This window comes from Manis javanica, chromosome 7, assembly GCF_040802235.1.
Source record: "Manis javanica isolate MJ-LG chromosome 7, MJ_LKY, whole genome shotgun sequence".
Taxonomy (NCBI): Eukaryota; Metazoa; Chordata; class Mammalia; order Pholidota; family Manidae; genus Manis; species Manis javanica.
This window is the reverse complement of record NC_133162.1, coordinates 57,090,269-57,116,586: the sequence shown is the minus strand read 5'-3', so window position 1 is coordinate 57,116,586 and position 26,318 is coordinate 57,090,269. Positions and strand designations below refer to the sequence as shown.

The window sequence follows — 26,318 nt, the reverse complement described above, 5'->3', positions numbered from 1 at the left end:
GTATTATAATTAAGAGCTTGGTATATTTAATCATTTTCACTAACCTCACTGTGCTGATCATGCACTGTAAATCTCTGCTCTGAAGTGTGTACTCTGGATCGTTTAATGTAGTAAATGAATAATATAACTTTGTTTCACCACTTGCAATTTTTTTCCTTCAAAAGGATTTAGAAAAACTGATTGTAACTTACAAATGTTCTGTCAGAAGTATTATTTCATTGTGGAGTCTTCACTTGTGAATGCTGTTCTCAAATGTTCATAATGAATTAGCTCCTATAGTAGCTTTCAATAGTAGTTAACTGTCCAGACTGCACAGGTATGTTAGACTTTGAGATTAAAAGATTAAGACTCAAGGTTTTTCACTAAAGAAGTATGTAATTAAAAAAAAAATCTTAAAAGGAGGAACCCAATATTTATGGTTCTTGGAGATAAACAGTTTGCCTTGAAATAAAAGGAAGAAAGTGTTCTTTTTCTAAAAAGCCACCATGTGGATTTTTCTGTATTTAAATCTTTGTAATTAAGTTCAGTCTTCCTTTTGCCCCTTGTATCAAGTATTTTTCTTTCTGCATTGCCACAAAGGTGTAAAAAGACGTGATAACCAATTATAGTTTAAAAGTTCTGAGGTTCCTTTCTCTGTGGAAATAAATAGCATAGATCTAAATGAGGCTGTTCATACCTATTTTAGGAAGCCAGGCACATATTATAAAAACCAAACCTAGCAGGATGTGGGATTGCATCCTGTAAAGCAGAGTAGAATCCTTGCTTTAGTTCCCTGAAATACATAGAAAATGTATTTAATGAGTGTCAGTAATCAAAATATAAGTCTAATACTTTTCTTTTTCTTTTTTTAATTTTTATTAAGGTATTATTGATATACACTCTTATGAAGGTTTCACATGAAAAAACAATGTGGTTACTACATTTACCCATATTATCAAGTCTCCATCCATACCCCAGTGCAGGCACTGTCCATCAGTGTAGTAAGATGCCACAGATTCACTATTTGCCTTCTCTGTTAAGCCTAATACTTTTCATCTAACTGAGTTAATCATTGTCTACAATGTATTAATTAGCTCTCCCATCCCTCTTTTGTGGATATTACATCTTATTAAAAGCAGGTACTGAGATACTTGTCCTCTCTCCGCTGAACTCTGTGATGCTGGAATAAAAGATAGGAAATATAACAGTGCAGAGTTGCAGGGTTTGGGGATTGGAGGATTCCTCCGGCCACCTCAGAAATCTGTTGAGAGGTATAACAGGTTCTGTTTCTGGCCTGTCTTGGTCTAGATGGCCTCTGAGAAGCTGAGGTTTTTCTGCATTTAATTTGGTTCTGGGATGAATCTGTGAAGGTTCAGTTACATAACAATAGACAGTAGTAAGAGGCTACTATGTTCCAGGAGTTGTCCTTAGTACAGGGAGGAAGCTGCCATCCTGAAGCATACAGTGTAGTGCTGCCCATCAGATGACCACCCTGTTCTGCAACTTCCTGTCTTACCTTTTCTGGTTGGTTCCCCATTGTGTATTCATGTTACGTTTTTTGCTTTTCAGTGATACCATATTGCTTCTTAGATTCCTGGTTTCTTTTCAGATTTAGGAAAGCCTTTCCAACAGGGGTAATGTAGGGGTAGGGGGTTGGTTCCTTCACCTGATATTCTAGGTAATAAAACTAATCTGATGGTCCTCACTCCAAGTGGCCACCCCTCCTTATGTGAGCAGAGTTTGTATTGCTCTAGAGGTAGCCAAGCAGACCTGATGGCCTGGACTTTATATTTCTCTGAAGCATTAAAACTGTGGCCTATGTTTTTGCTTCCCCCAGATTTTGATGTGTTGTATTTTCATTTTCACTTAGTTAAAAATATTTTCTAATTTCCTTTTTGATTTCTTCTTCGACCCTTGAATTATTTAGAAACATGCTGTTTTCCCAAATACTTGATATTTTTACTGACAGCTTTCTATTACTAGTTTCTAATTGAATTCCATGTTATTTGACTCCTTTAAAAATCTTGAGACTTGTTTTATGGTCCAAAATATGGTCTGTATTTTTTACTTACACAATAATAACTTCTTTCTGGTACTCAATATAGCTTTTGAGTAAATAGTGTTTAATCATTTCCAGACATCATTTTGCCAGTTTTTGGCTGGTGTCTATAGAACCAAGGTTATTTCTAAGGAATGAATGCCAGACTAAGGTTTACACCTATCCAGTGTCTTTTTGCACTTACATGAGCTTCCAGAACAGGGGTGAAAAATTTGTTTAGTGGATCACAAACAGCATTTTAAAAATAGAACAAATTAGTGCTTTGGGTATAGTAAGGGTGCTATTGGTTCATGAAACTTTAGTTATATATATATGTGTCTGTGTGTGTGTGTACTAGGTTGTGATTAAGTTTTTCTTAATATGAATTACTATAAGGAAAGTTTGAAAATCACTGTTCCATAGTATAATAAGATCCCTAGGTAAAATCAATATTGTCAAAATTATATGCCATATACTCATACATATATATGTGTATTTAGAGGTAACAAATTAACATATATACACACAAACACACATATAGATACACAGTGTAAAATGTTCTAGCCTTGGAAACATTTATTTTTGATACAAACTGTCAGTGTTCATTGTTTTTCTAATGCAAGTAGTAGCATTTTATAGCCACTGATGTATAACCACAGCATTCAAGAATAGTATTCGGTGATATTAAGAAGTTAACTTACTAAACAAATACTTATTAAGTGCCTACTGTATGCCAGTTATTAGGGATAGAGCTGTAAGAAATGATAATAACAAATATTTGGTAAATATTGTTGGTATGTCTGTGTTTAAAAGTAGGTTTTAAGAAGGAAGCTGCTAGCTTTCTTTCATTATCTTTCTTTTTCCCTGAAGCACCATCTTTATTGGTTACAATGAAGTAAACAATACCTTTTGATAATACAGCATTCAAAATACTCAACGTTGCATGTTCCATTATGTGTCAAAATTCTATTACATATTTTGAAAACTTGGGTGTAATTTCCTGTCACATTTTTCTTGCCTCTTGGAATGTCTTTAAAGCTTATGAAGTAGTGTTCATTTCCAACCTTTTACAAGATAAAAGCTCCTGAAAAAGATAAAAAGAATTCCTTTTCATTCCTTCACTCATCAGACTTTTTGTTTCTCTTAAACATGGCTGAAATGTGTAAATGGCCTTAATTCAGTAGTGAAGCATTGCTGGCTCCAATGTTGAGAGAGAATAATGTGCTCTAGTTATTACAGTTTGCAGTGAGCATTGTTTTGGGGTGGGAAGAGTGCTGAAGTGGAAGTCAGATGGTCTGAGCCTTTGTTCTGGCTTTAGCTTTGTGACCTTGGCTTTGTCCAAAACATTCAGTCTTTATTTTCTTCATCTAGAAATGTAATGCATTGAACTAGATCATTTCTATGGTCCTTTCTGATTGGTCATTTTAAGTACACATAAAATAATGTTATTTTCTGTTTTTTTTTTTAATTCAGCAAACAGCAAAAAAGATAACAAAAATAAATATTGAGCAGTGGCACTGTGCTCTGTTGCTGTATGAAACTTAAGCTAAAGTTCTGTTTACTTTGAGATGTCAGAATTGAAATAAATCTTGGCATCTTAATGTATACTATAAAATTAATGAGTCTCTAAAGATGTATTACTCTTTGATTAAAGAGCAGTCCTTTGTGATGCAAAAAGATATATTTCTGTACCACTTTTTGTACTGGTAACATGTTTTTCTAATTCCATTTAGCTTCCATCTGTTTTACAGGTGTCTTTAGAACTTTAAAGATTGTTTTATCCACATATTTAGACAACTGCCGTATACAGCTGCCTTACATGTAAGTTTTTTATATTCAAGCTAATGCATTTGTGGAGCACCTTCTGTATAGAGGGCATATATACAAAATGCCAGTAAGGAGATTTTAGAAAAGTAAGGTATAACCAGCAATATCTGAGAACTTTAAAACTAATAAGGGTAAGAAAAGTACCATAACGACGAGGCCAACTTAAGACAGTACTATGAGGAAGATACAGCCTGTTTGAGCAGGAAGAATAGAGTCAGAGGTGGGAGAGGCCAAATTTATTTGGGGAAAATAAGAAAAAATTCTGTGTAGAAGATGGAATTGCATTTAGGTCTGGAAGAATAGGTAGCATTTTTAAAGACAGGGAAACCAGGTTTGTAGAGGAAGCTAAAGCAATGAAAGCACTAGAAATCACAAGGCTTATTTGGGAAGGAACAAACAATCCTGCTTTTGGGAAGCATTGAGGGACTAGTAGACCATCAAAGTTCATATTGTGTACTTAATGCAGAAGTTTTGGGGAGCCACTGACAGATTTTGAGTAATGGAGTAGCATTCTTAATCATAGTGTTAGGTATGTATTCTTGCCCTCATAGAATAAAAGGCTTTACCATTTGTCATAAATTTGAAAAGGAAACGGAACTATAGAGTACTCTGGGAATATATCAGGGACCTTTTGAAGGGTTCAAGGAAGACCTCCTTAAGGAAATGATGTTTAGAATGAAGCATGAATGTAAAAGTAGGCAGAGTGAAGGAGGTGAGAGTGTGTGTTTGGGGGTGGGGTGATTAAGAGTCTTATCTTAAAGGAAACACGTTTGAAACTAGAGGCTAGATAACATTTTGGGGAATTGAAAGTCATTATGACAGGTGCAGAGAGCACTGAGGGAAAGTGGTTGCAGATGTGAGGCTAGAGAGGAGTCAGTCCTGGCAGGTCTGGTAAGCCCTCTTAAGGATTTATAAATCTTATATTAAGGCTAATGAAAACCACTGACAGGGTTGGATGTGGTGCTTTAAGAAGATCATTTTGACCACTGTGTTGTTAGAGAAATTGGTGGACAGCAGGTCAGTTGAGAAATATTCTGCCCTTGTTGAAGTGAGATCCAAGGAGGGTTTGAGTCAGGATGGTGGCAGAGGACATTTGGAAAGGGGTGTGTGAAAAAAATATATAGGGTGGCCTTTTTGAGTTGTTTCCACCTACCCATTCCTACCCTTTCTTGGCCCTTCAAGTAGGGGTTAAAAGTGGTATAGGCAGCCTTTTTAGATCCCTCCTCCTATTACCCAGTCTGTTCCCAGATACTTCAGTAGTGCCTCCCTGGTTTGAACCTGGTGCTTCTTATCCTGAAATGTCTTTCCTCTGGCTCTTCTTAGACTCTTATGCCCTTTGGACAGTTTTTGTGTAGGATGAGCCTACTTCTGGGAGCCTTTCAGTGGGCGGAATCTGGACTGAAGGAAATCTGAACAGCTTGGTACTAATTAATGTGTGGGGATAGGAGGGCAGGGTGGGACATGGAAGGGTCTTATTTTCAAAGGTAGCCGTGTTTTAAACTAGAGGCAAGGCGGCATTTTGGGAAATTGAAAGTCATTACACCTGCTGTAGAGAGTACTGTTGCTAAGTGGTTGTAAACCTGAAGCGTTAAGTAGATAATGTCCCTAATCCTGACCTCAGATGTTTATTCTGAATTGTGCTCTTTATAGTTCAGATTCAGTAAATACTACTTTGATGTGGCAAAGTCAGTAGTGTAACTGCTTTCTTCATTTTCTCCCTTTTGTGTGGAATTTGGCTGCATTATTATTATTTTTTTTAATGAACAGCCTTTGCCAGAGATACCTGATCCAAAGAGACAGTGAAGCTGCCGGGACCAGTTTGTTGAAGTGAGTTTGGTTCCTGAAAATTAATTAATTGGATGTCGTCAGCGTTTTAAAGTCTTCCAGGAAGAATCTACATGGTTTAAAATAAAGATGTTCTTTAATTTAAGGGCTAAAAGAGGTCTGTATTCGGAGACATTTTTGACAATTATTTGACATATCTCTATTGAAATAGCTCTAGTCAACCAGATAAGGAAATCATAGTCTGAACTGTAAGCCCATGAAATGTTTATTTACAGACAAGTCAAATATAGCTCATGTATTCCTTTAGAGACAACATAAAAAATGCAGTCCAGTAAGAATCACTGTCCTGTTTTAGGATTTTTGAGATAAAGATGGTTGTGTCACTTTAATTAATTGCCTGTTGAGCCAGGACATTTGAAATAATGCTTTCATATGCTTTGGATTCAGTAATTTAGATTTTGGACTGTAAATCAGCACGGGCTGTTTAATGTCCTTTACACACACCCAGTTGGGTATATATTCTATCTGTTATTGAGATTTAGACCTTGTGAATGTTGAAGCCAGAGAACAACAAAGCATTTTCAGTCTGGTCAGCATAATTTTTTAGAGAATATTTACTACATTGTGTCATATTAAGTCTGATGGTAAATAAGGCTGTTCTGACTTGTTAGTGTTCATTCTCTACTGTTCAGATTGGACTGTTACCCTTCTGGGAGCTGAGAGATTAATGCAGGCCTCTTTTCTTTTACATTCCCTTCTTTGTTTCCTTTTATTTGTTTACTTTCTTTGAATTAGACTGCCTCATCTACTTTTAGATTTTAAGTCCCCTAGAGGCAGGGACTGTGTCTAGGTTGATTTTATGGAGAACACTCAGCATATTGTGGGGGTGTTATAAACATGCCATCTGTGCCAATTTAAAATTCAGTTTCAGACCTCTCAGTACTTTTCTTTGTGTCTAGCTGGTTACAGAAATCTGAACTAGAATAGAGGTGCTTAGCCATGTAAGGCTATATAAATCTATTAAGTATATATATTTTTATGAATTCATAGTGCTTTTAGTTCCAGTCATAATATATGATAAAATCTTGAAATCAGCCTTTCATTATCATATCATATACTTTTATTTTTAAATTTAGATACCCTATTAGTTTTTTTGAGCATTAATCACATTGGAATAGAAAATCACTTCATTGACACAGACTACTTTTATCTGGGGCATATTTTCACCAGTTTGATATTTATTGCTTGATCTGTGTTTAAATAATAGATTTGCTTTAAGCTTACTTTGTCTTGAAGAAGGAAATTGGATTAACTATGTATTTCAGTTCTAGATTTAAAGTCACTGAATGAAATTGAAAGATACAATATGCACACACACACTACATGTGTGTATGTATGGATACACACATAGTTGGCTTACTATAATGAGTTGCTTTCATATGTGGATTTATAACTAATTTCATTCTCTGATAGCCTTGTTTTGCATTATATTATGATTTCTATGTATTTCTGTTAGGTATAAACCTAAGCAGTAGAATTGCTGGCTCATTGAGTATTTCTTTGAGTATATTCAACCTTCAGTGGCTGCTGGCACACTTCTTCCACCAACAGCATATGAGCGGACTAGTTGCTTCACATCTTTGGCAACACTTGTACTTTTGTCTGGCTTTTTCATTTTAACCATTCTGCCCATTTGTAGTGGCATAGCGTTTTGGTTTTAATTTGCATTTCCTTGATAACTGTTGAAGCTGTGCCCCTTCACTTGTGTATATTGGCCATTTAGATAACCTCTTTTGTAAGTGCTTTTTCAAATCTGCCTTTTAAAAAACTGATCCATAGGAATGATTTTTACATACTCTGAATGTGAGTGTTTTGTAAGATATATTTATTGCAAATATTTTTTCCTATTTGATGGCTTGGCTTTTCACACTTTCAGTGTGTCTTTTGATGAATAGATGTTCTTGATTTTTAATCAAGTACACATTTTCCACTTTCTCTCTTATAGTTAGTGCTCTTTGTGTCCTACTTTAAAAATATCAGCCTCTCCCAGGTCATGAAGACCTTTTATGTTTTCTTTTAAAAGTGTTATTATTTTACCTTTCATATTTAAATGTACAATCTACTTGGAATTGATTTTTGTGTATAGTTTGAGGTTGGGGAGGTCAAGGTTCTTTTTTTTTTCCATATGGATACCTAGCACCATCTACTGAAAAATATTTTCCTTTTCTCTCTGCTAAATGTCCTTGTCTTCACTTTTAATTTTTGAATTCGAAGCTTGCCGTTCTTTTATTTCCATTTTCAAAACATTGATGAAATAAAGTTAAAATAAGTGCTCATAGTTCCACTCAGATGTCAAACACTATCACTTTCGGTTCTATATGAAAAGTATTCTGTTTTATCCAAAACAGTGATAATATCCTAAGATGGGTTTAGAGGATATGTTGTCCATTTCTTTTATGTACAACTTCCTGTAATGAAGCTTTGCAGAGCCCCCAGTGAGTGGGGAGGCACTACTGACATTGAAGAGTATGTGAAAGGCACCCCTTGGAGTTGGCGCATGGCCTGCATGGCAAAATGCAGCAGCTCTGAATGCTGCTTTTTTGTTTCTTTCCCCCCAAATGCACAAATTTTGTTTTTCCCCCATTTGTTTTTTTTTAAAATTGAAATAGAGTTGATACATATTATATTGGTTTCTGGTAGAATGCTACTTGTAATAACTGGCAAAAAAAAAAAAAACAATTAACTTTTTCCATGTTCCAGCAGTCCATCTCTTAGCAAATAAGGGCTATGTATTTTTTTAATGTTTTTTAATTACATCTCATCAGTTGTGCTTTTTTTTTTTTTGGTATTATTAATCTACAATTAGATGAGCAACATTGTTTACTAGACTTCCTTCATCGTCACATCCCCCACACATACCCCATTACAGTCACTGTCCATCAGTGTAGTAAGATGCTATATAATCACTACTTGGCATCTCTGTGTTGTAGGGCTATGTATTTTTAAGTGCACTGTTGTGGTGTGCCACAAGTTTAAAGGGCTCTTTGAGCCCTTGTGGCTTTTCAGAATTTACCAGACCTTATCACCTCACTTTTAAATGTTTCATATTTCTGTTTATTTTAGACTTAGAAGGTAGTTTGTGTGAGTCGAGGTATTTTATACCAGTTCTTTACTCTATCACACTTCGTAGGAGAAACTTTTTAGGACTCTGCAGAGTGTTCTAAATTTTAGTGAATACATTCAGAAGGTGACTCTTGAGGCTTATAGCTACTCTTACATGTATTTTCTTGGATATACAACAAAAGTTTATGCTTCTAAGATTACAGGAGACCTCTTTCCTCTACCTTTTAAATTACATTTTAGGAAGTTGTTTTTTTTGAATTTCATGCCCCCGTTTAACCATCAACAAATGTGTAGCTTGTGAGAAATTCATTAGTATCATAATCTGACACTATTAAATCTTTGAAATGTTGGAAGGGTAGAGTTGGGACAAGACTATAAAAACTGGGTCAGGATTAATCCCTGTTATGAGGGATGTGGAAGTACTTACTAAATTCATGCTATAATTAGTCCAGCTGATTAAATTGAGCATGGAACAAAAACATAAAAACCAACTCTAACTGTGCCACAAACTGCAGCTTTCTCCATGAACAGCTCTGTCCCCAAGGATTGCCAGTGGTTGGAGGACGATTTAGTTTGAGACTGGGTCAGTTTAGCACAAACCCCTAACTCTCATGGAAAAGCAACCAAAAGCTATATCCTAAAAGTAGGTCAGCAGCATCCTAAATAAACAATGAGGATGAAATGTTGAGTGTTTGAAATCTTCTAAACCATCAAAACCAAAACAAAAATTTCTAACAATTATGCGTGGACATTTTGCTAGAATATCATACATTCTGTAAACTCAAAAATAGTTGTAGCAGTGGCATATGTTTTTAACACCTTAATGATGGATGTTCTTTTGAGATTAATTTTTAGGTGGTGTTATATGTTACTTAAAAGGCCACCACAGTATTTTTAAAGGACCTGCACTATTCTCTTTTAAAAGCTATTTTTATGATAATTATTTTTATTATATGCAATCTGCATATCTATGTAGGGGGAATAGTTGATTCTGAATCTGCTGCCAAACCTAATCATTTGTATTTCTAAAAGACTGAAATTTGTGCTGTCTATGTCTTGCTGATCATGTTATTCCTTAAATTTTACTGCTTAACTCAGAGTATCAAGCACCTTATATGATAAGGCATTGTGGTAAGTATTGTGGAGGAATGCATGAATAAATGCATTAAAAGTCCTGGTTTTAGGAAAAATGTTCTGGTAGAAGAGGAAAGGGAGGGGATACATTTTTATTAAGGTCCATTATACATGCCAGGTATTAAGTTAGATACTCCACTTACGTGTTTTCATTTAATTCTCTGTAGTTCTTCAAGGTTATCAGTGATGTCCCCAAATGAGACCCTTGAGACTCAAAGTAAATAGTAGTCATACAGCTTCTAAGGGTCAGTAGCAAGGCCAGATTAGATCCAGGTCTGACTCCAAAACCAGTGGCTTGAAGTGGCTGTTGAGAAGATGGCCACTGTTGAGGAGAATAGGCGAAATTTGGCTATATATGAAGGATGAGAGAAAGAGGAGTCAAAACAGCGCTGAGGTTTTGAGCCTGGTGACTTGGAGGCTAATGTTCCCTTACTAGATATAGGGAATACAGGAAAAAAAGCAAGCTTGGGAAAGAAAACAGTGAATTAAGTGGATTAATATATGAAAAGTTTTACATTATTTTTTATTTTAAAAATAATTTTAGTCTTACAAAAAAGTTGCAAAATTGCTACAGAAAGTTCACATATATCCTTCACCTACTTTCCCCTATTATTTATAGTTTACGTAACCATGTTATGAAAATGAGGAAAGTAACATTGGTACAATACTATAAACTACAGATCAGTTCAGATGTTACCTATTTTTCCACTGTCTGTTTATTGTTCAGGGATCCAGTCTGGTAGTCCACACTGGATTTAGTTGTTGTGTCTCTTTAGTGTGTGTGTGTATATATATATATATATATATATATATATATATATATATAAAGAAAAGAGAAAGGTGCTTATAATATATGTAGTGGGGAAAAAAAAGCAGTATCATTTCATCTCTTTTAAAATGTATTCCAACCTGAATTTATATCATTTTTTTCTTTAGAAAGTTACAAAAGTATTGTGAAAAAATTGAAACAATATAGAAGACATTAATAAAAAGTGACAACTTATACCTAGAGATACTACTGTTAATAGTTTGGTGTGTATTCTTTTATGTATTCTGTATTCATGTATACCATGTATATGTATTATGGGATTTAATAAGCATGCTCTTCTGCACTTTGTATTTTTCACTCAAAAAACTATATTATATTCACACAACATCCTTTAGTGTCAATATATATATATATATATATATATATATACCTACCTCATTCTTTTTAACAGTTGCACATTATTTTATAATATAGCTGTGTCATGAAAGCATTTGGTTGTTGATGAACCTTTAGGTTATTCTCAGTTTTTCATAACTATGCAAAATGCCTCACTTTATATGTTAAAGATGCATATGTATCTTTGGCTCTTTGGACATTTATACTGTGAGGTGAGATTACTGGGTTAGAGACCATATGTATTTTCCACTTTAGCAATTATTACCAAATTGCTCTCCAGAAGGTTGTATTTCAACTCATACTGCATCCCACAGTGAGTGACATGCTTATTTCCATCAAAGCTGTGGATATAAGTATTCTAGTAAATTGACAAAGCTTAGGTTTGGGTAATGGTCTTGTGGGTATTTGACTATTTATACATTGCTCTCTGTTTTATCCCTGTAAAGCACTGTTTTGCTTTTGTAACACACATACAAACACAATACTTCAGTAAAAGGGAAGGATTTCAAATGTTGGTCTTTTGGAGAACTTTTAACTTTTTTTAAAAATTAAAGTATCATTGATATACAATCTTATGATGGTTTCAAATATACAACGCAGTGGGTCAGCATTCACCCATATTACCAAGTCCTCACCCCATCCATTGCGCAGATCTTTAACTTTTCTGCATGGGATAAACGCATGGCCATGAAGAGGCCTAAGCAAGAGAGCTGATGGGCTGGTGAAACAGTTATTGGGAGGCTGCCAATAGGGTGTATCCTAGGTGTCAGGGTAGTGGTGGAGTAGGAAGAAGTGTTTCAGAAATGAGTGTCAGGGTCATTCATTGTACTCTAGATGAGCTTCCATTAGCAGTGAGAAATGTGGAGTTAAGTCTTGGCTCTTTTGAGAATCCTATGGATCTGAGCAATTTGTATAATTAGTGTTAATTTCTACAGAGAGTGGAGAGAGGATCAAAGGAAGAGTTTACTAATCTTAGCATTTCCTTTTGGAATACATAAGAATCACTGCATTATATTTATACTCCATATGTGGCTATGATGCTAGAAGTAGGTAAATAAGAATGCCACTAATATTAGAGAAAGCCTAAGTCAGATAAGAAGTGATTTCTGAAACCTTGAAGTGAACTAAATCAAAGGCAGAATTTAACAAGTATAGGCAGTCCTTGATTTCTTATCTAAAAGTACACTGGCTGCTAAGTAGGCTAAGAAAAAAAAGGGTGGGGTTTTGGTTGGTTTGGTTGTAATTTTTGTTTTATATTTTCACCACCTTAGCATGTCTCAGAATTCTTTTTTAATTTTCAAATTTAATGTATTTCTGGTCGCAAGAGAGGGGAAGGTATATTGTGCCTTATGTAAAGTATGCACCATTTCAGTTACAAATTTCCAAACAATATACAAATTAAAAAACTTAATGATTTGCATGTATATATTTTACAGAGATAATGTATATGTGAATAAATCACACATATATATAAATACCTGTGTATATGTAATATGTCCATATTATATACAAATAGATAGGTAAATACACACAAATTAATTTTCTTTACTAAAAAAAAAAAAACTACACCATATTATACTTGGAATAGCCTGTAATCATGTTCAAATTTCAAATGTCACATTTATAGATACATAGTTTAACAAAGGAATAGAACATTAGAAATTTAGACCCTCTTAGGAAGTCTAGGATGTGTAAATCTCCTCATTAAAGTGTTAGTGTCTTTATTAGTAGTAAGTAGTGATTAATGTTACTATTAGGAATGTTTGATGAACCATCAGCTACCTCTTTCTTATAATTGAGTTTTAAATAGACAACTTAAGCACCTGGCCTAGACAAAAGTTCAGTAGTTAGGTTTTCCTCTCCTTAGCTCTGACTTCTAATAGGGGTGCTATAGTCAGGGCATAAAAATATAAGAACAAGGTAACTTTTATTTTTCTATAATTAAAGGGATTTGAAGAACAGTCTGACATTTGAAATTTGAACATGATTAAAGGCTATTCGAAGTATAATATGGTGTGGTTATTTTTTTTAGTAAAGAAAATCAGTTTGTATGTATTTACCTATCTGTATATAATATGGACATATTACATATACACAGGTATTTATATGTGTGTGTGATTTATTCACATATACATTATTTATGTAAAATATACAAATCATTAACAGTTTTTTAAACCACAATTGGAGATTAACATTTTCTAATTAACTAGTTTTCTACTTAAAGGCAAAGAAGTCCTAACACTATTACTTGGGAAGCTCAGTGTTCTCAGAAGCAATCTCTTAAAAAGCCCAGATTAGAAAACTAAAGAAGGTGTAGTCATTCTAAAATGAGGCTGTGACTTGGAACTGCTCCTCCACCAGTCATTTAAATTATCTAGAGAATTGGGTGGTTATCAATTTCATATTCTCTTAACATTTATTGAACGCTTACTGTATGCCAGAGACTGCTGTGCACGTCACATGTATCTTTTCATTTGTTTGTCATTGATATTGTGGTTGAAAGTAATAATGACACTTTGCATTAATGAAAACTAAGGTTTAGAAAAGGAAAAAATGTTTTACCCAAGATCATGTGGCGAGTGAGTGATGCCACCTGAAGTTCAAGGCCTTGCTTTTTAACCATTGTAAGTCAGAGACTGAAATCTTCCTCTTTATTGCTTAACTATACCTGGACCAAAGAAGCTGCTAGCTAAGTTCTTGTCAGGAAGAAAAGCATAACATCAGCTGTGAAAAAAACAGCAACAAAACCAAAAATGAAGAGTATCACAGTATATTGCAAAAGACTGGAAGGCTTCAAAGAAGTAGATGTGAGTTTGCACTTGGCTCAGGTACTTAGCTCATGTATCACTTTTTTTTATTTACAGTGTCATTAATATATAATCTTACGTTGGTTTCAAATGTACATCACAGTGGTTCAGAAGTCCCCATGATCAACTTATATTGTGATTGCAAATTATTATGCCCTTATACTCCCCTCCCCCTTGCCCCTTGCACGTATCTCAACCCTCACCCCTTGGTTACCACTAGTCAGGTCTCAGTGTCTATGAATCTACTGCTGTTTTGTTCTGTTTTGCTTTGTTTTTATATTCCACAAATAAGTGAAATCATATGGTACTTGTCTTACTCTGCATGGCTTATTTTACTGAGCATAATACCCTTTAGATCCATCCATGTTGTTGCAAATGGCAACATTTCTTTTCTTTTTATGGCTGAATAATATTTCATTATATATATATATATATATATATATATATATATATATATATACCACATCTCACATCTTCTTTATCCATTCATCCTACTGATGGACACTTAGGTTGCTTCCATATCTTGGCTATTGTAAATAGTGCTATGATGAACATAGGGGTGCACAGGCCTTTTCAAATCAGGGATTTTGTTTTCTCCACGTAAATTTCTAGAGTGTCATTACTGGGTCAAATGGTCTATTTTTAGATTTTTGAGGAAACTCCATACTCTTTCCACAGTGGTTGTACCAATTGACATTCTCACTAACAGTGTAGAAGGGTTCCTCTTCCTTTGCATCCTCGCCAGCATTTGTTATTTCTTATCTTTTGGATAGTGGCCATTCTAACTGGTGTGAGGTGATATCTCATTGTGGTTTTAATTTGCATTTCCCTAATGATTAGCAATGTGGAGCATCTTTTCAAGGCCTCTTGGCCATTTGTATTTCTTCTAAGGAGAAGTATCTGTTCAGGTCCTCCGTCCATTTTCTAATTGGGTTATTTGTTTTTTGGGTGTTGAGGTGTATGAGTTCTTTATATATTTTGTATGTTAACCCCTGATCAGGTGAGTCATTTACAAGTATGTTCTCCCATACTGTAGGATGCCTTTTTGTTCTGCTGATGGTGTCCTTTGCTGTATAGAAGCTTTTTAGTTTGGTGTAGTCCCACTTGTTCATTTTTCATTTTGTTTCCCTTGCCCAAGGATATGTGTCAGGAAAAAATTGCTTGTGTTTATTCAAGAGATCTTTGCCTATGTTTTCTTCTAAGAGTTTTATGGTTTCATGACTTACATTCAGGTCTTTGATCCATTTCAAGTTTACTTCTATGTATGGAGTTAGTAACCCAGTCTCATTCTCTTACATATAGTTGTGCATCACTTTCTTAGGAAAGCCTTTCCCCACCACAGCCTCATCCTTATTTGTGTCTTTTAAAACACTGAACTCATTGCATTAATTACTGTGTTGAAATAATTCTAAGGTGCACATCTTTTTCATTTTAGTATTTCTAGAATCTAAGTGCATCTTATAGTTAATGGAGTCTTAGAATCAATTGGCAGCATGTCTCCTTAATTATTGGTACATAAAACAAGGGTGTGATTTATATCAGTGTTATTTTAGATTTCATGAAATGCAGTATTTGTTTACATGTGTTCCCATAAAAATGTCTACATCATTCCCACAGTTTTAAATACCAGATAGATGCGATGATTTTTTTTAAGTTTATTTCTTATTGAAGTATCATTGATATACAATCTTATATTGATTTCAAATGTACAACACAGTAGTTCAGCAGTTAACCATATTATTAAGTCCTTACCCCCTCTAGTACAGTTGTGTCTGTCAACACAGAAAGATGTTACAGAATTATTGACTATATTTGTCATCTGTACTATCTGCATGACCATCTTACATTACACTTGAGAATTTTTATGCCCCTTTATCCCCCTTCACCCATCCTCCTCAATCCCTCCCCCATGGTAACTGCTAGTCATTTCTCAGTGTCTATGAATCTACCGTGCAATGTATTTTTTATTTCTAGTCTGTTCCTCTTTTAAGTTCTAGCCCTGTATGTTTAACTTAATTTTTTTTTGAGATCACAGGTTCAGTATGTCTACTTTCCAGATCAACTTGTCTTCTAGTATTTCCCCATTTCAGTAAATGGCACCTACATTTGCACAATTGTGAGGCTCAAAAGCTAGAAGTTTGACTGCCATGGTTTGAATCTCAGTTCTACCCTATGCTCACTGTGTGAGCACACAGTGAAGCATGTTGCCTTTATTCTTCATCTGTAAAATGGGAGCATATCACCTACCTCTGAGGGTTGTTAGGACAATAAAACATTGAGTAAATATTAGTTAACACTCATCTGTGTCATACCTATCTGTGTGACTTCTCTCCTTAACTCTGTACTTGAAACTCATCATCAAATCCTGTGAGAGGTGGGCCCTTCAGAATATCTCAGATCCATCCACTTTTATCTCATTGATGTCTCTGCAGCTCAAGCCCCTATTTTTCTTGCCTGTAGTGACTAATCTTGTAGCTTCTCCTCTTTCCCATGTCTAATCCATTCAGTACAAAGAGCAGTCAGAACTGAATCTTAGATCAGATCATGTCACTTCTTAAAACCCCTTCCAACACAGTTGGTATAAAAGCTCAAATCTTTAATATGCCATCTGTTTTGTTTTCTGCCTGGCCTCTGCCTACTTTTCAACCTCATCTTATGCCACTCTACCTCACAACATCACTCTTTTTCCCAAAACCAACTCCCTCTTTCCTTTAGATTTCAGCTTAAGTGACACCTTCTCAAAGACATTCCCTGTCTTCCAAACTAAGCTAGGTATTTCAGTCCTAAAATATAGTCCTTTATATTGACTTCAGACCTTCCATATTTGGGAGTGATCATTTCCTTCTCAGCTGAAGGTAAGTAAGTTAAGTAACTTCCCCAGGTTCACGGAGCTAGTTATGGTAGAATTGGAATACCAACCTAGGATGGGCCAAATCTAAAGCTGTGTTGTTTCCATGATTCTTCCTTTACTTCTTTGAGAGCACGAAAGAGCGTATGAGTCAATGGTGTAGGCTCCAAAATATGGCCTGACAGCTCTCGTTTCTCTCAATTTAACTTTCAGGTTGTTCTTTAAATATCCATCTCTCTGAGCCTTTACTCTCCCAAAATAGATGTAAAACCATTGAAATAGGACCTGTTTCTTTTATATTATATACCTAGCACTTACATAAATCACCTTGCATACAGCAGATACTCATTAAATATTTTTGTCTTAGGGATATTAAAGAAAAACAGTATTTCATTTCATTTCTTTTATTTTTTCAAGGTTTGGAGCTGTCTTATGAATGAATTAGTACCTATTCCATACTCTTTTGTCAGTGACAGTGTATTTTATGTCTTCATATTTTGAATAAAACTGCCTAAAATTATTTTAAAGTGAAGTTAATAGTTTGTGTCTTCATGGATTATTCTCATTTCACTGAAAAAAGAATTAACCTTCATTATATTTGTTTTGCTTCAGGAATTAAGTGATCTGCAACGTGACCCACCTGCTCACTGTTCAGCTGGACCTGTGGGAGATGACCGTAAGTTTTGCTCTTTTGCTAGGATTTTGCTACCATTAATAATACAGGTTTGAGCATTTGTTAATGACTCCAAAACTCCTTTGTTTGTTTCAGTGTTCCACTGGCAAGCAACTATTATGGGGCCTGTAAGTATGATTCGTATATATGAAATTAATCCCCTCCGCCATACTTCATTCTTGCCATTTCACCTTTGATCAGATGTTTGTGGCTTAGGTTGAATTTTCTTGTACTCTGAATCACTCAGGAAATAAAATATGATTAAAGGATTTGTGATTGTGATTTTCTAGAGCACTGGTAGCAAATACTTAGTAATGGATCAGTTTACAACCAGGCTGTGTGTTTGCTTTATCTTTTTCTTAAACACAAAAAGTCAGTCGTTCATAACTATGCTTTGTTATTCTCACATCAATAGTCTTAGTAGGTTACAAATAAGCCTAATCCCAATAATGGAATACCTACAAATAGCAAACAGCCTTTTGCAGTAAGTCTCATCGCTGACTGTGTGAGAGAGAACTCATAAAATACTGCAGTGGGTCTGTCTTTTCACCTGATGAATTCACTGCTTTCAGTTTTATTGCATTGTTCTGAAGTCAAAATCACCGGCTATTTTATGACTGGCTTCTTTTAACACTTACTACTTTTGTTAAGATTCTTTCTTTCTGCTCCTCAGAGGTAGTTACTACTTGAAACAGGCTTTTCTTTCTGTGAGCAAAAATCTGATTGCCTAAGAATGGGTACTGACAGTTCAGATCTTTCTGGGGGAGAGTACATGAGTGACATGTTCCCATGCACATCATTCGTTTCTTCCTTCCCTGAAAGTTTTATTTAGTAAGCTACTGATCTACCTAGTAAAAGTTTTTACTCATATTGCCTTGTGTTTAATGTTAAAAAAAACAGTTACTGAATTTTCAGAGCGACAGTCTCGAGCAACTGTCTTAAATTACTAAATCGTTACATTAAGTTCATTTTTTAAAGGTTAAAAGACAAATATACTTAATTTAATTACAACTTTCAATAAGAATCTAGTTGTTTTTCATTGCTTACCAAGAAGCTTCAAAATTTAAAGGCCCACCCTTACCATTTGAAGTATAGCCCTTCACAAATATTTTGTATGTCACTCACATGTAGTAAGTGGTTATAATTATGTTACTCATACTCCCTTTATTTTAGTAATTAAACATGCCACTCTATAGTCTCATTTGAATACCTAAGAAGACTATCTATTGATTGTAATTTACTTACATTTTCTACATTCCTTATAGATAATTTGTGGTGAACTAGAATTAAACAATATATATAGTAAGAATAATTATACAGTTTAGTTCCCTAATGTATTTGCAGAAACTTAAGGAGAAAGTAATGATAGCCTTGGTGTTATTACCAAAATGTTAATTTAACATGAAAAATTTAATTAAATTTAAGGGACTTAAAAATAGAATTTTAGGTATTTTTGCTATCCTTTTTATTTCTTTTTAATTTTGTTTTTTTCTTGCCTGTAACATATTTTCTAAGTGCCTTAAAGAAACATGGCCAAATTCAAATTTCTCTTGTAAAGTTGATTTCTAATTTGATAATTATATGAATATTGGTTTTATCTAGTTTTGTATTGGGCTCTCTTTTTTTGCCTTTTCCACATTGTTTTATAGATGTTACTTAATGAAGATTTGATCTAAATTGTATGACAGTGTCACTTAGCCATTTTTTCGTCACTTGGTCTTTTCAGTTCATCTCTATTCTTGCCCCTTAAAGGACCATCAGAACTTAAGTTTTATAAATAAGAAGGTAAATACTAACCCCAACCCTTTTTTCTGATTACTGCTGCAGAAAATTATTCTTTTTCCATAGCAGTCTTGTGTATATACTGATCCTTAAAAATCTGTACTCATAATCATATTTGTTTGGGCAAGTCACACCATTGTGTATGTCCTATTTTTTGTTTGTTTTAAACTCCGTGGTGTCTATGTGATTCTTAGAAAACCTTCCTTTGTACCTGCACAGGGAAGCCTATTTTCGCGGTAAATGATTTGTACTTATGACAAAATGATAGCATTTTTTCAAACTGATATATTTGGAGGGAAGTCATTTTAGGTTACAAAATAAATATAGTAGTCAAACACTGATGCAAATATTTTGTAATTTCAGCCTGATAGCGCTTATCAAGGTGGAGTCTTCTTTCTCACTGTACATTTTCCGACAGACTATCCTTTTAAACCACCAAAGGTATTTTTATTTTTATGATTGATGTGATTCTGACATCAGGGATTTTACTCTCCATCCAGAGATATTTTCATGATGTCAAAGACTGTTGGGTAGGTTGCATATAAGACCACTGAATCTAAAATATGCTTTCTTAGTCAAATGTTGATTATGTCTGTAAATCAAAAGGTAGTATCTGTTATGCTATAAAATAGCGTCCTTACCTTTCTTTCCCCCCTCATTAGACGTGTAGTTTTTATGGTCAAGAATCAGACATTTCCATTCAGGGAATTATCTTTCCAAAGCTGAATCATCTTTCTCAGTTTTTAAGTACTCCACAAACATTTATTAAGCACCTATCTTGTTCTGTTACATTGGGGAATACAAAAGTCCCTTTATTTAGTGTGGTAGGAAAGATAAAAACATGCTCTTACTAAGGGAACTAATGATTGTCGTATCAAGGAAGGGGAAATTTCTTACAAATTCTATCACTCAGGAATAGTTATTTTAGATTTTTTAAGTGCCCAATTAACATTATATATTTGAAATGATATGACCACAATTGTGGAACATTAGGATTATTGATGGGTTTCTTAGGACAGTTGAGGCCCTTGAACCCTCCTCTGAAACAGGGTCAGCATTCTGTTTTTAGATCCAAGTGTCACTTCAGGTATCGCTTAAAGTCAAATTAAGGATCACTTTGAAGGATGATAAAAACCCATGATTAATACTTCAGGTGCTTCTCAGTCAGTAATGATAACATTACAGACTTATTTATTATGCTTACCGAAATAATTCTCAATTCCTTGGCAGGGGACAGTGGGAAGCTATTTGCTTTTTCATTCAGTAGCTAAAACTGTATGTTCTCAAAGTAGAGGCTTAATTTGTGTTGGATATATTTCTCCTCTAAAGTCTTATAGAATTGTGGACATTTACCTTAGAACAAATTGTTTCCTTCATAGTTCATGGGTTGTTACATTTTTGTTTTGTTTTATGTTTAGATTGCTTTCACAACAAAAATTTACCATCCAAATATAAACAGTAATGGAAGTATTTGTCTTGATATCCTGAGGTCGCAGTGGTCACCGGCTCTGACTGTATCAAAAGGTAATTTCATTTACTGGATTTATAACAATTGATACCAGTGAGATAGTAAAAAAACAGATATCTAGGGACCAAAGTTTACAAAAAGCAATCTATTGTGTTTTCTTCTGTTTTGATTATTTTGCTTTGCTTTCATAGCTCTTAAGTTAGTCCTGGTTTTAGCAGGTAGCTGTGGTGGTTGGTGAACAAATAAATAATGAAATGAGAGAAAATGTTAGAGCTAGAAATTTGGAGATAAACCTGTTGAAAATTTACCCCTTTAGTGTAGTTCTTATCTTTAAAGAGAGAGACAGAAGTAAAAATAAGATATTAGGACCATTTGTGCCATGCATTAAATGGAATTATTGACATGAGCAAAGCTTTGCATCTGTTTTACTTCACTTAAGAAGTATCAGAGTAGGCTTGTAAAATAAATGACTTAAAGTGAAAGACATGTTTCACAGTCTAAAATAATGCAGTACATATAGGTTGTTAGTCTAAAGTTTGAATAATGAGTAACATAATTGTAATGACTGATACATAATCCATTGACTTCTCCACTTTTACAGATGGATAGCATAGCATTGTTCTCTGCTAAGTTATCTGACTTATACATAGGCCATCTGAAGCCATTTTATTAACTAATAATATTTGCTGTGCCAACCCTCTTAATTTGTTTTGTGTCTTACTTCTCTAACAGAAGAGACAGGTGGAATATAGTGTTTTGAGTTAGAAGCATCTGTCCCTGAAGTAATTTGGTATATAAAATTTAAGAAAATTGTTACTCTTCAAGGACTCAGGGGAGGAAACCATGAACATTAAAAAAAAATATTTAAATAAATGCTACCAGAATATGTAACTTCTTTTTTAAAGTGGTAAGATTTATAAGGGTCCACAGCCATAATTATTTCAAGTATTACCTAAGTAACAGTGCTTCAGGTCAGTTATTTATAAAGGACAGTTTTTCTGACCTAAATATTCATATAAATGATTCATGTTGATTATAGGAAATGTAGGAAAAATTTTGTATCAAAGGGTTATTCAAATTAATATACTCTTTCCTGAAATGGTATCACAAAATGAAATTCATTTGACATAAGTGGCTAAGTACTTGCATGTATAAAAGAAATGGCAGACTGCCAGATGTTGAGCACTTACGTTCTGATATTGGAGCTTCTCTTAAATAATAATTAGTATTGTTAGCTTCTGGAAACTGTCCCTTAAGAACAGTTTCAAACAGCTTCAGTTTCCTCATATGTGAAATGGAGATTATAATAGTATAGTTGACTCTTGAACAACACACAGGAAGTGCTTAGGGGCACTGATACCCTGCACAGTCAAAAATCCACATATAACTTTTGACTCTCCCAAAACTTAACTGCAGTTGACCAGAAGCCTTACTGATAACATAGTTGATTAGCACATATTTTGTGTATGTATTTTATACTGTGTTCTTACAATAAAGCAAGCTAGAGAAAAGAAAATGTTTTTTCAAGTTGTTGCAAATTTCCAAAAAATTTTCTAACATTTATTGGGAAAACATGCATATAAGTGATCTCGTGTAGTTCAAACCCATGTTGTTCAGTGTTGTCAACTGTGTTACCACATAGGTCACTATGCACCTAGCACATAGATGAATTAACACTCAGATGAATGTTAATTATTATTACCTTTTTCCTTATCTTAAAACATTTGATTTGTATATGTAGTAGTGAAATCAGGGCACATGGCTCTTCACAGCAGGAGTGCAGAGATGAGGAACTTCTCTCTTATTTTATAAAGTAGCTTAAACTTTGATCATTTATACATTTTTCACCTTTTTATATTTAAAATATCTTATTTTGCTTTTTAGCATGGTTAGTGTTGGAAATGTTCTGGAGATGTGAGCCCAGATATCTACCTTGTTGCTTTAATGTTCAGGGTTTGAAATTTCATTTGGTAGATGGAAGATTAGGAAGATGAATAAAGTACTAGTTTTTTCTGGTCATTTAAGCATCAGCTCTGCTTTATAAATTTACCTGTGGATTTTTAAGAGTAGGAAAAGATAGAGGAATAGAGTAGAGGAGGGCAAATAGGGAAGGCTGTTCCACAGATTCCATGTACTCTGTCATAAGTGGTGGCATGCAAGTAAGCAAATGAGGAATCAGAGTCCTCATTCCCTCCTTTTTCAGATACTTAGATATTTTGAAAAAGTGTAGCTGTTCACATCTTACTACACTGATGGACAGTGACTGCATTGGGGTTTGGGGGGTACTTGATAGTATGGTTGAATGTTGAAAACACAATGTTGTCCATGTGAATGAAACCTTCATAAGATTGTATATCAATGATACCTTAATTTAAAAAAAAAAATATATATATATATATATAAAGTGTAGCTGTTGACATTAGTATTTTGATAATGTGGCAAGAAAGAACCACTTTTCCAATTTTCCACTTATGTTTTAAAATATACAAGTTATGTAATGATAACTGCTCACATTATTTTTAAATGAGTATAATAATAAATAATGTATGTGGAATAAAAGAGTCATTGAAAAAATTTGACAAATATTCCTCCTTTGTAGACAATCTATAGCACTAAACCAAAGTAAAAGAGTGCATGAACACGATGTCCAAAAGGGCTTGGACTGTTAATTTTAATTTGATGGCTTTACCTTGAATTGATTAGAACACAGATTTTCTGCATTAAAATGGAATAAAAAAGGTCAGTTTTCTCATTAAAGTATGAATCTCTAGGAAACATCTAATAAGGATGCTTTTCTCAACATTTTTTTATGTGTTATCTAAAAATATTTCCATAGAGAACTCTTGAGTAACAGTTGTTAATAACTACTTAAGAGGTTCACATTTTTAAGATAGAAATTCAGATAGAATTAAAGACTTCAAAAGTTACAGTAATTTTGTATTATGTGTGTCATATGTTAATCTTATAATTTTAAAAATTAAAAATTTGCTACCAAAGTCTAAAATATAATTTAATGTTCATTTTATTTTGTTTTCTTTATAAGTTCATTGTACTCAGTAAAATCATTTTCACAAGTATAATTGTATGAAGTACATCATTATCTAATGTAATGTTCTCTTTTTTAATCCAGTTCTATTGTCCATATGTTCTCTACTTTGTGATCCTAATCCCGATGACCCCTTAGTACCAGATATTGCACAAATCTATAAATCAGACAAAGAAAAGTAAGTGTTTACTTATATTAGTTTCTTTATGTCTGTATTTCTATGTAGTTTGTTAAAACATAAGTATTATCAATATATGTAAGTACATTTAATCATGCTTATTATATTTATGTTGCTTGTTTATCTCTCCAGTGGAGTAAATCTTTCTTTTTAAACTCTAGTAGTCTTTTTACAAAAAATCATATTCCTTCCTACATACTGTTTAATCCTGTGCTATTTTATAGTGTATGTTCTGCATTTGCACAGTGTATCATATTTTCTGATAGGAAAGAACTATCTGTAGTTCAAAGTAGTAAATATAAAATGAAAGAATTTGATACTGGAAACTATTGAATATTGCATTTCTTATCTTCTCCCAGGAAGAGAAGTTATCCCTAGTGTAAACCCCTCTCCCTAACTGACCTAATTTTGAACCCGCTTCATCTTGCTGGTATAATCAACTCATTTGCAATTTACAGACAATGCCCATTCAAGATTGGCTTTATAGATTTCTGTTAAAAACTGGTTTTTCATTTTGTTTATAATTTAGGTATGTTCTCACATACGTTGTAGAGAAATCCACTAGTTCAGAAATCACTTATGTTTTCTGTTTTGTTTATGCAAAAGCCTGTCACATCAACATGTATAATTATTACAATTTAACTTAAGAAGGTAGAGTATACAATTTTTTTTTTTTTTGAGAGGGCATCTCTCATATTTATTGATCAAATGGTTGTTAACAACAATAAAATTCTGTATAGGGGAGTCAATGCTCAATGCACAATCATTAATCCACCCCAAGCCTAATTCTCATCAGTCTCCAATCTTCTGAAGCATAACGAACAAGTTCTTACATGGTGAACAAATTCTTACATAGTGAATAAGTTCTTACATGGTGAACAGTACAAGGGCAGTCATCACAGAAACTTTTGGTTTTGATCACACATTTTGGCATTATGAACTATAAACAATCAGGTCAAATATGAATATTCGTTTGATTTTTATACTTGGTTTATATGTGGATCCCACATTTCTCCCTTTATTATTGAGTATACAATTTTATATAGATAGATCTTCCAAAAGATTCAGTTTGTGTACTTTTACCATATTCCTTTTGTATGCTTACAGATACAACAGACACGCAAGAGAATGGACTCAGAAATATGCAATGTAAAATCAAAAAATTTTTCATATATACCTGAGTACTGTAAAATCTAGGTTTTTTTCAACATTAGCAGTAAATTGAGCACTGTTTACTGTTTCATTGTACCATGAAATCCTTTGATTTTTACCCATTTTAAATGTATTTCTGAAGCAAGACAAACTTCCAAAAAATACCCTTAAGACTGTGATGAGAGCATTTATCATTTTGTATGCATTGAGAAAGACATTTATGGTTTTTAAGATACTTGGACATCTGCATCTTCAGCTTACAAGATCTACAATGCATCTGAAAAGTAACCAAATTATTTTTTGCCGAAACTAGATGTTTTTACATGAGAAATACTGTGTGTGTTGTCTAAGATGTCATCAGTTTTATAAATCTGTATTCAGATTTCATTCTTTGTTAGTTTACTTTATAATTTGTATTTTTTTACTGTATAGACTAAATATATTCTATTTACATGTATGTCAACTCATTACATTTTTCCTGTGAACAGTATTGAAAAAATGCAACAGCTGATTAATTAAAAGAATTAACTGTCTGTCTCCCTTGTCTTAGGGTATTCTGTAGGTCGACTGCAGATTTAAATCTGAAATGATCTTTACACTGTAATTCTTAGTATACTGATTATGGAGAAACACTTGTTTGATTTTGTTATACTTGACTTAACTTTATTGCAATGTGAATTAATTGCACTGCTAAGTAGGAAGATGTATAACTTTTATTTGTTGCTATTCACATTTGAATTTTTTCTGTATAGGCAATATTATATTGACACCTTTTACAGATCTTAATGTAGCTTTTTCCATATAAATAAAATGCTTTTTCTACTATTTGTCTTCATTACTTAAAAAGATAAAAAATTAAGTTATCTATAAGTAAGGTTCAAAACTATATAAAATCTTGCATGAAAGTTAATTCCAAATTGTGAGAATGAGGTCTGTTGTATTTGGCATTCATCACTATTAATTTTATAAATCTTACTGCTTTAGATTTATATCTGTTTACTAAATTGTCAGTCTGAAGGACGATATTGGTCCCTTGTTATAGAAGAGTATTTAGAATAAGTTGGGGTTTGCCTTGGATCACATCTAAAATGGATTATTTACTAATGTACTGAGATGAGTATAAGGTAGTGTCACCCACACTGAAGAAAAGTCTTTATGGACCAGAAGAATAATTAGGTTGTCATTAAAATGTCCCCTAGATGTAACTGACACTGTATTTCTTCACATGTTAAAATCTAGAGTTTCTAAAGTAGAATTTTAGTGCCATCACAATTTAAAAGAGGACACCCATTTTTTGCTATAGAAATTGTAAA

The 26,318-nt window shown here is 33.7% G+C and overlaps 1 protein-coding gene across 5 annotated transcripts in view; it reads left to right on the top strand.

The window, feature by feature from the left end:
* UBE2D1 (ubiquitin conjugating enzyme E2 D1) overlaps positions 1 to 25,830 on the top strand; it is a 29,983-nt gene extending 4,153 nt beyond the window's left edge. For 2 of the 5 annotated variants that reach the window (XM_037002999.2, XM_073241030.1), the window contains exons 2-7: positions 17,319 to 17,382; positions 17,476 to 17,507; positions 19,525 to 19,602; positions 20,580 to 20,685; positions 23,760 to 23,853; positions 24,961 to 25,830. In XM_037002999.2, the coding sequence (XP_036858894.1) occupies positions 17,319 to 17,382; positions 17,476 to 17,507; positions 19,525 to 19,602; positions 20,580 to 20,685; positions 23,760 to 23,853; positions 24,961 to 25,006 (420 nt within the window). In that variant the 3' untranslated portion in view covers positions 25,007 to 25,830. Of the gene's footprint in view, positions 1 to 5,611; positions 5,672 to 17,318; positions 17,383 to 17,475; positions 17,508 to 19,524; positions 19,603 to 20,579; positions 20,686 to 23,759; positions 23,854 to 24,960 lie in introns of all 5 variants that reach the window. The other 3 variants (XM_073241028.1, XM_073241029.1, XM_037003001.2) reach the window with 3 other exon arrangements.
* Positions 25,831 to 26,318: the final 488 nt, after the last annotated feature.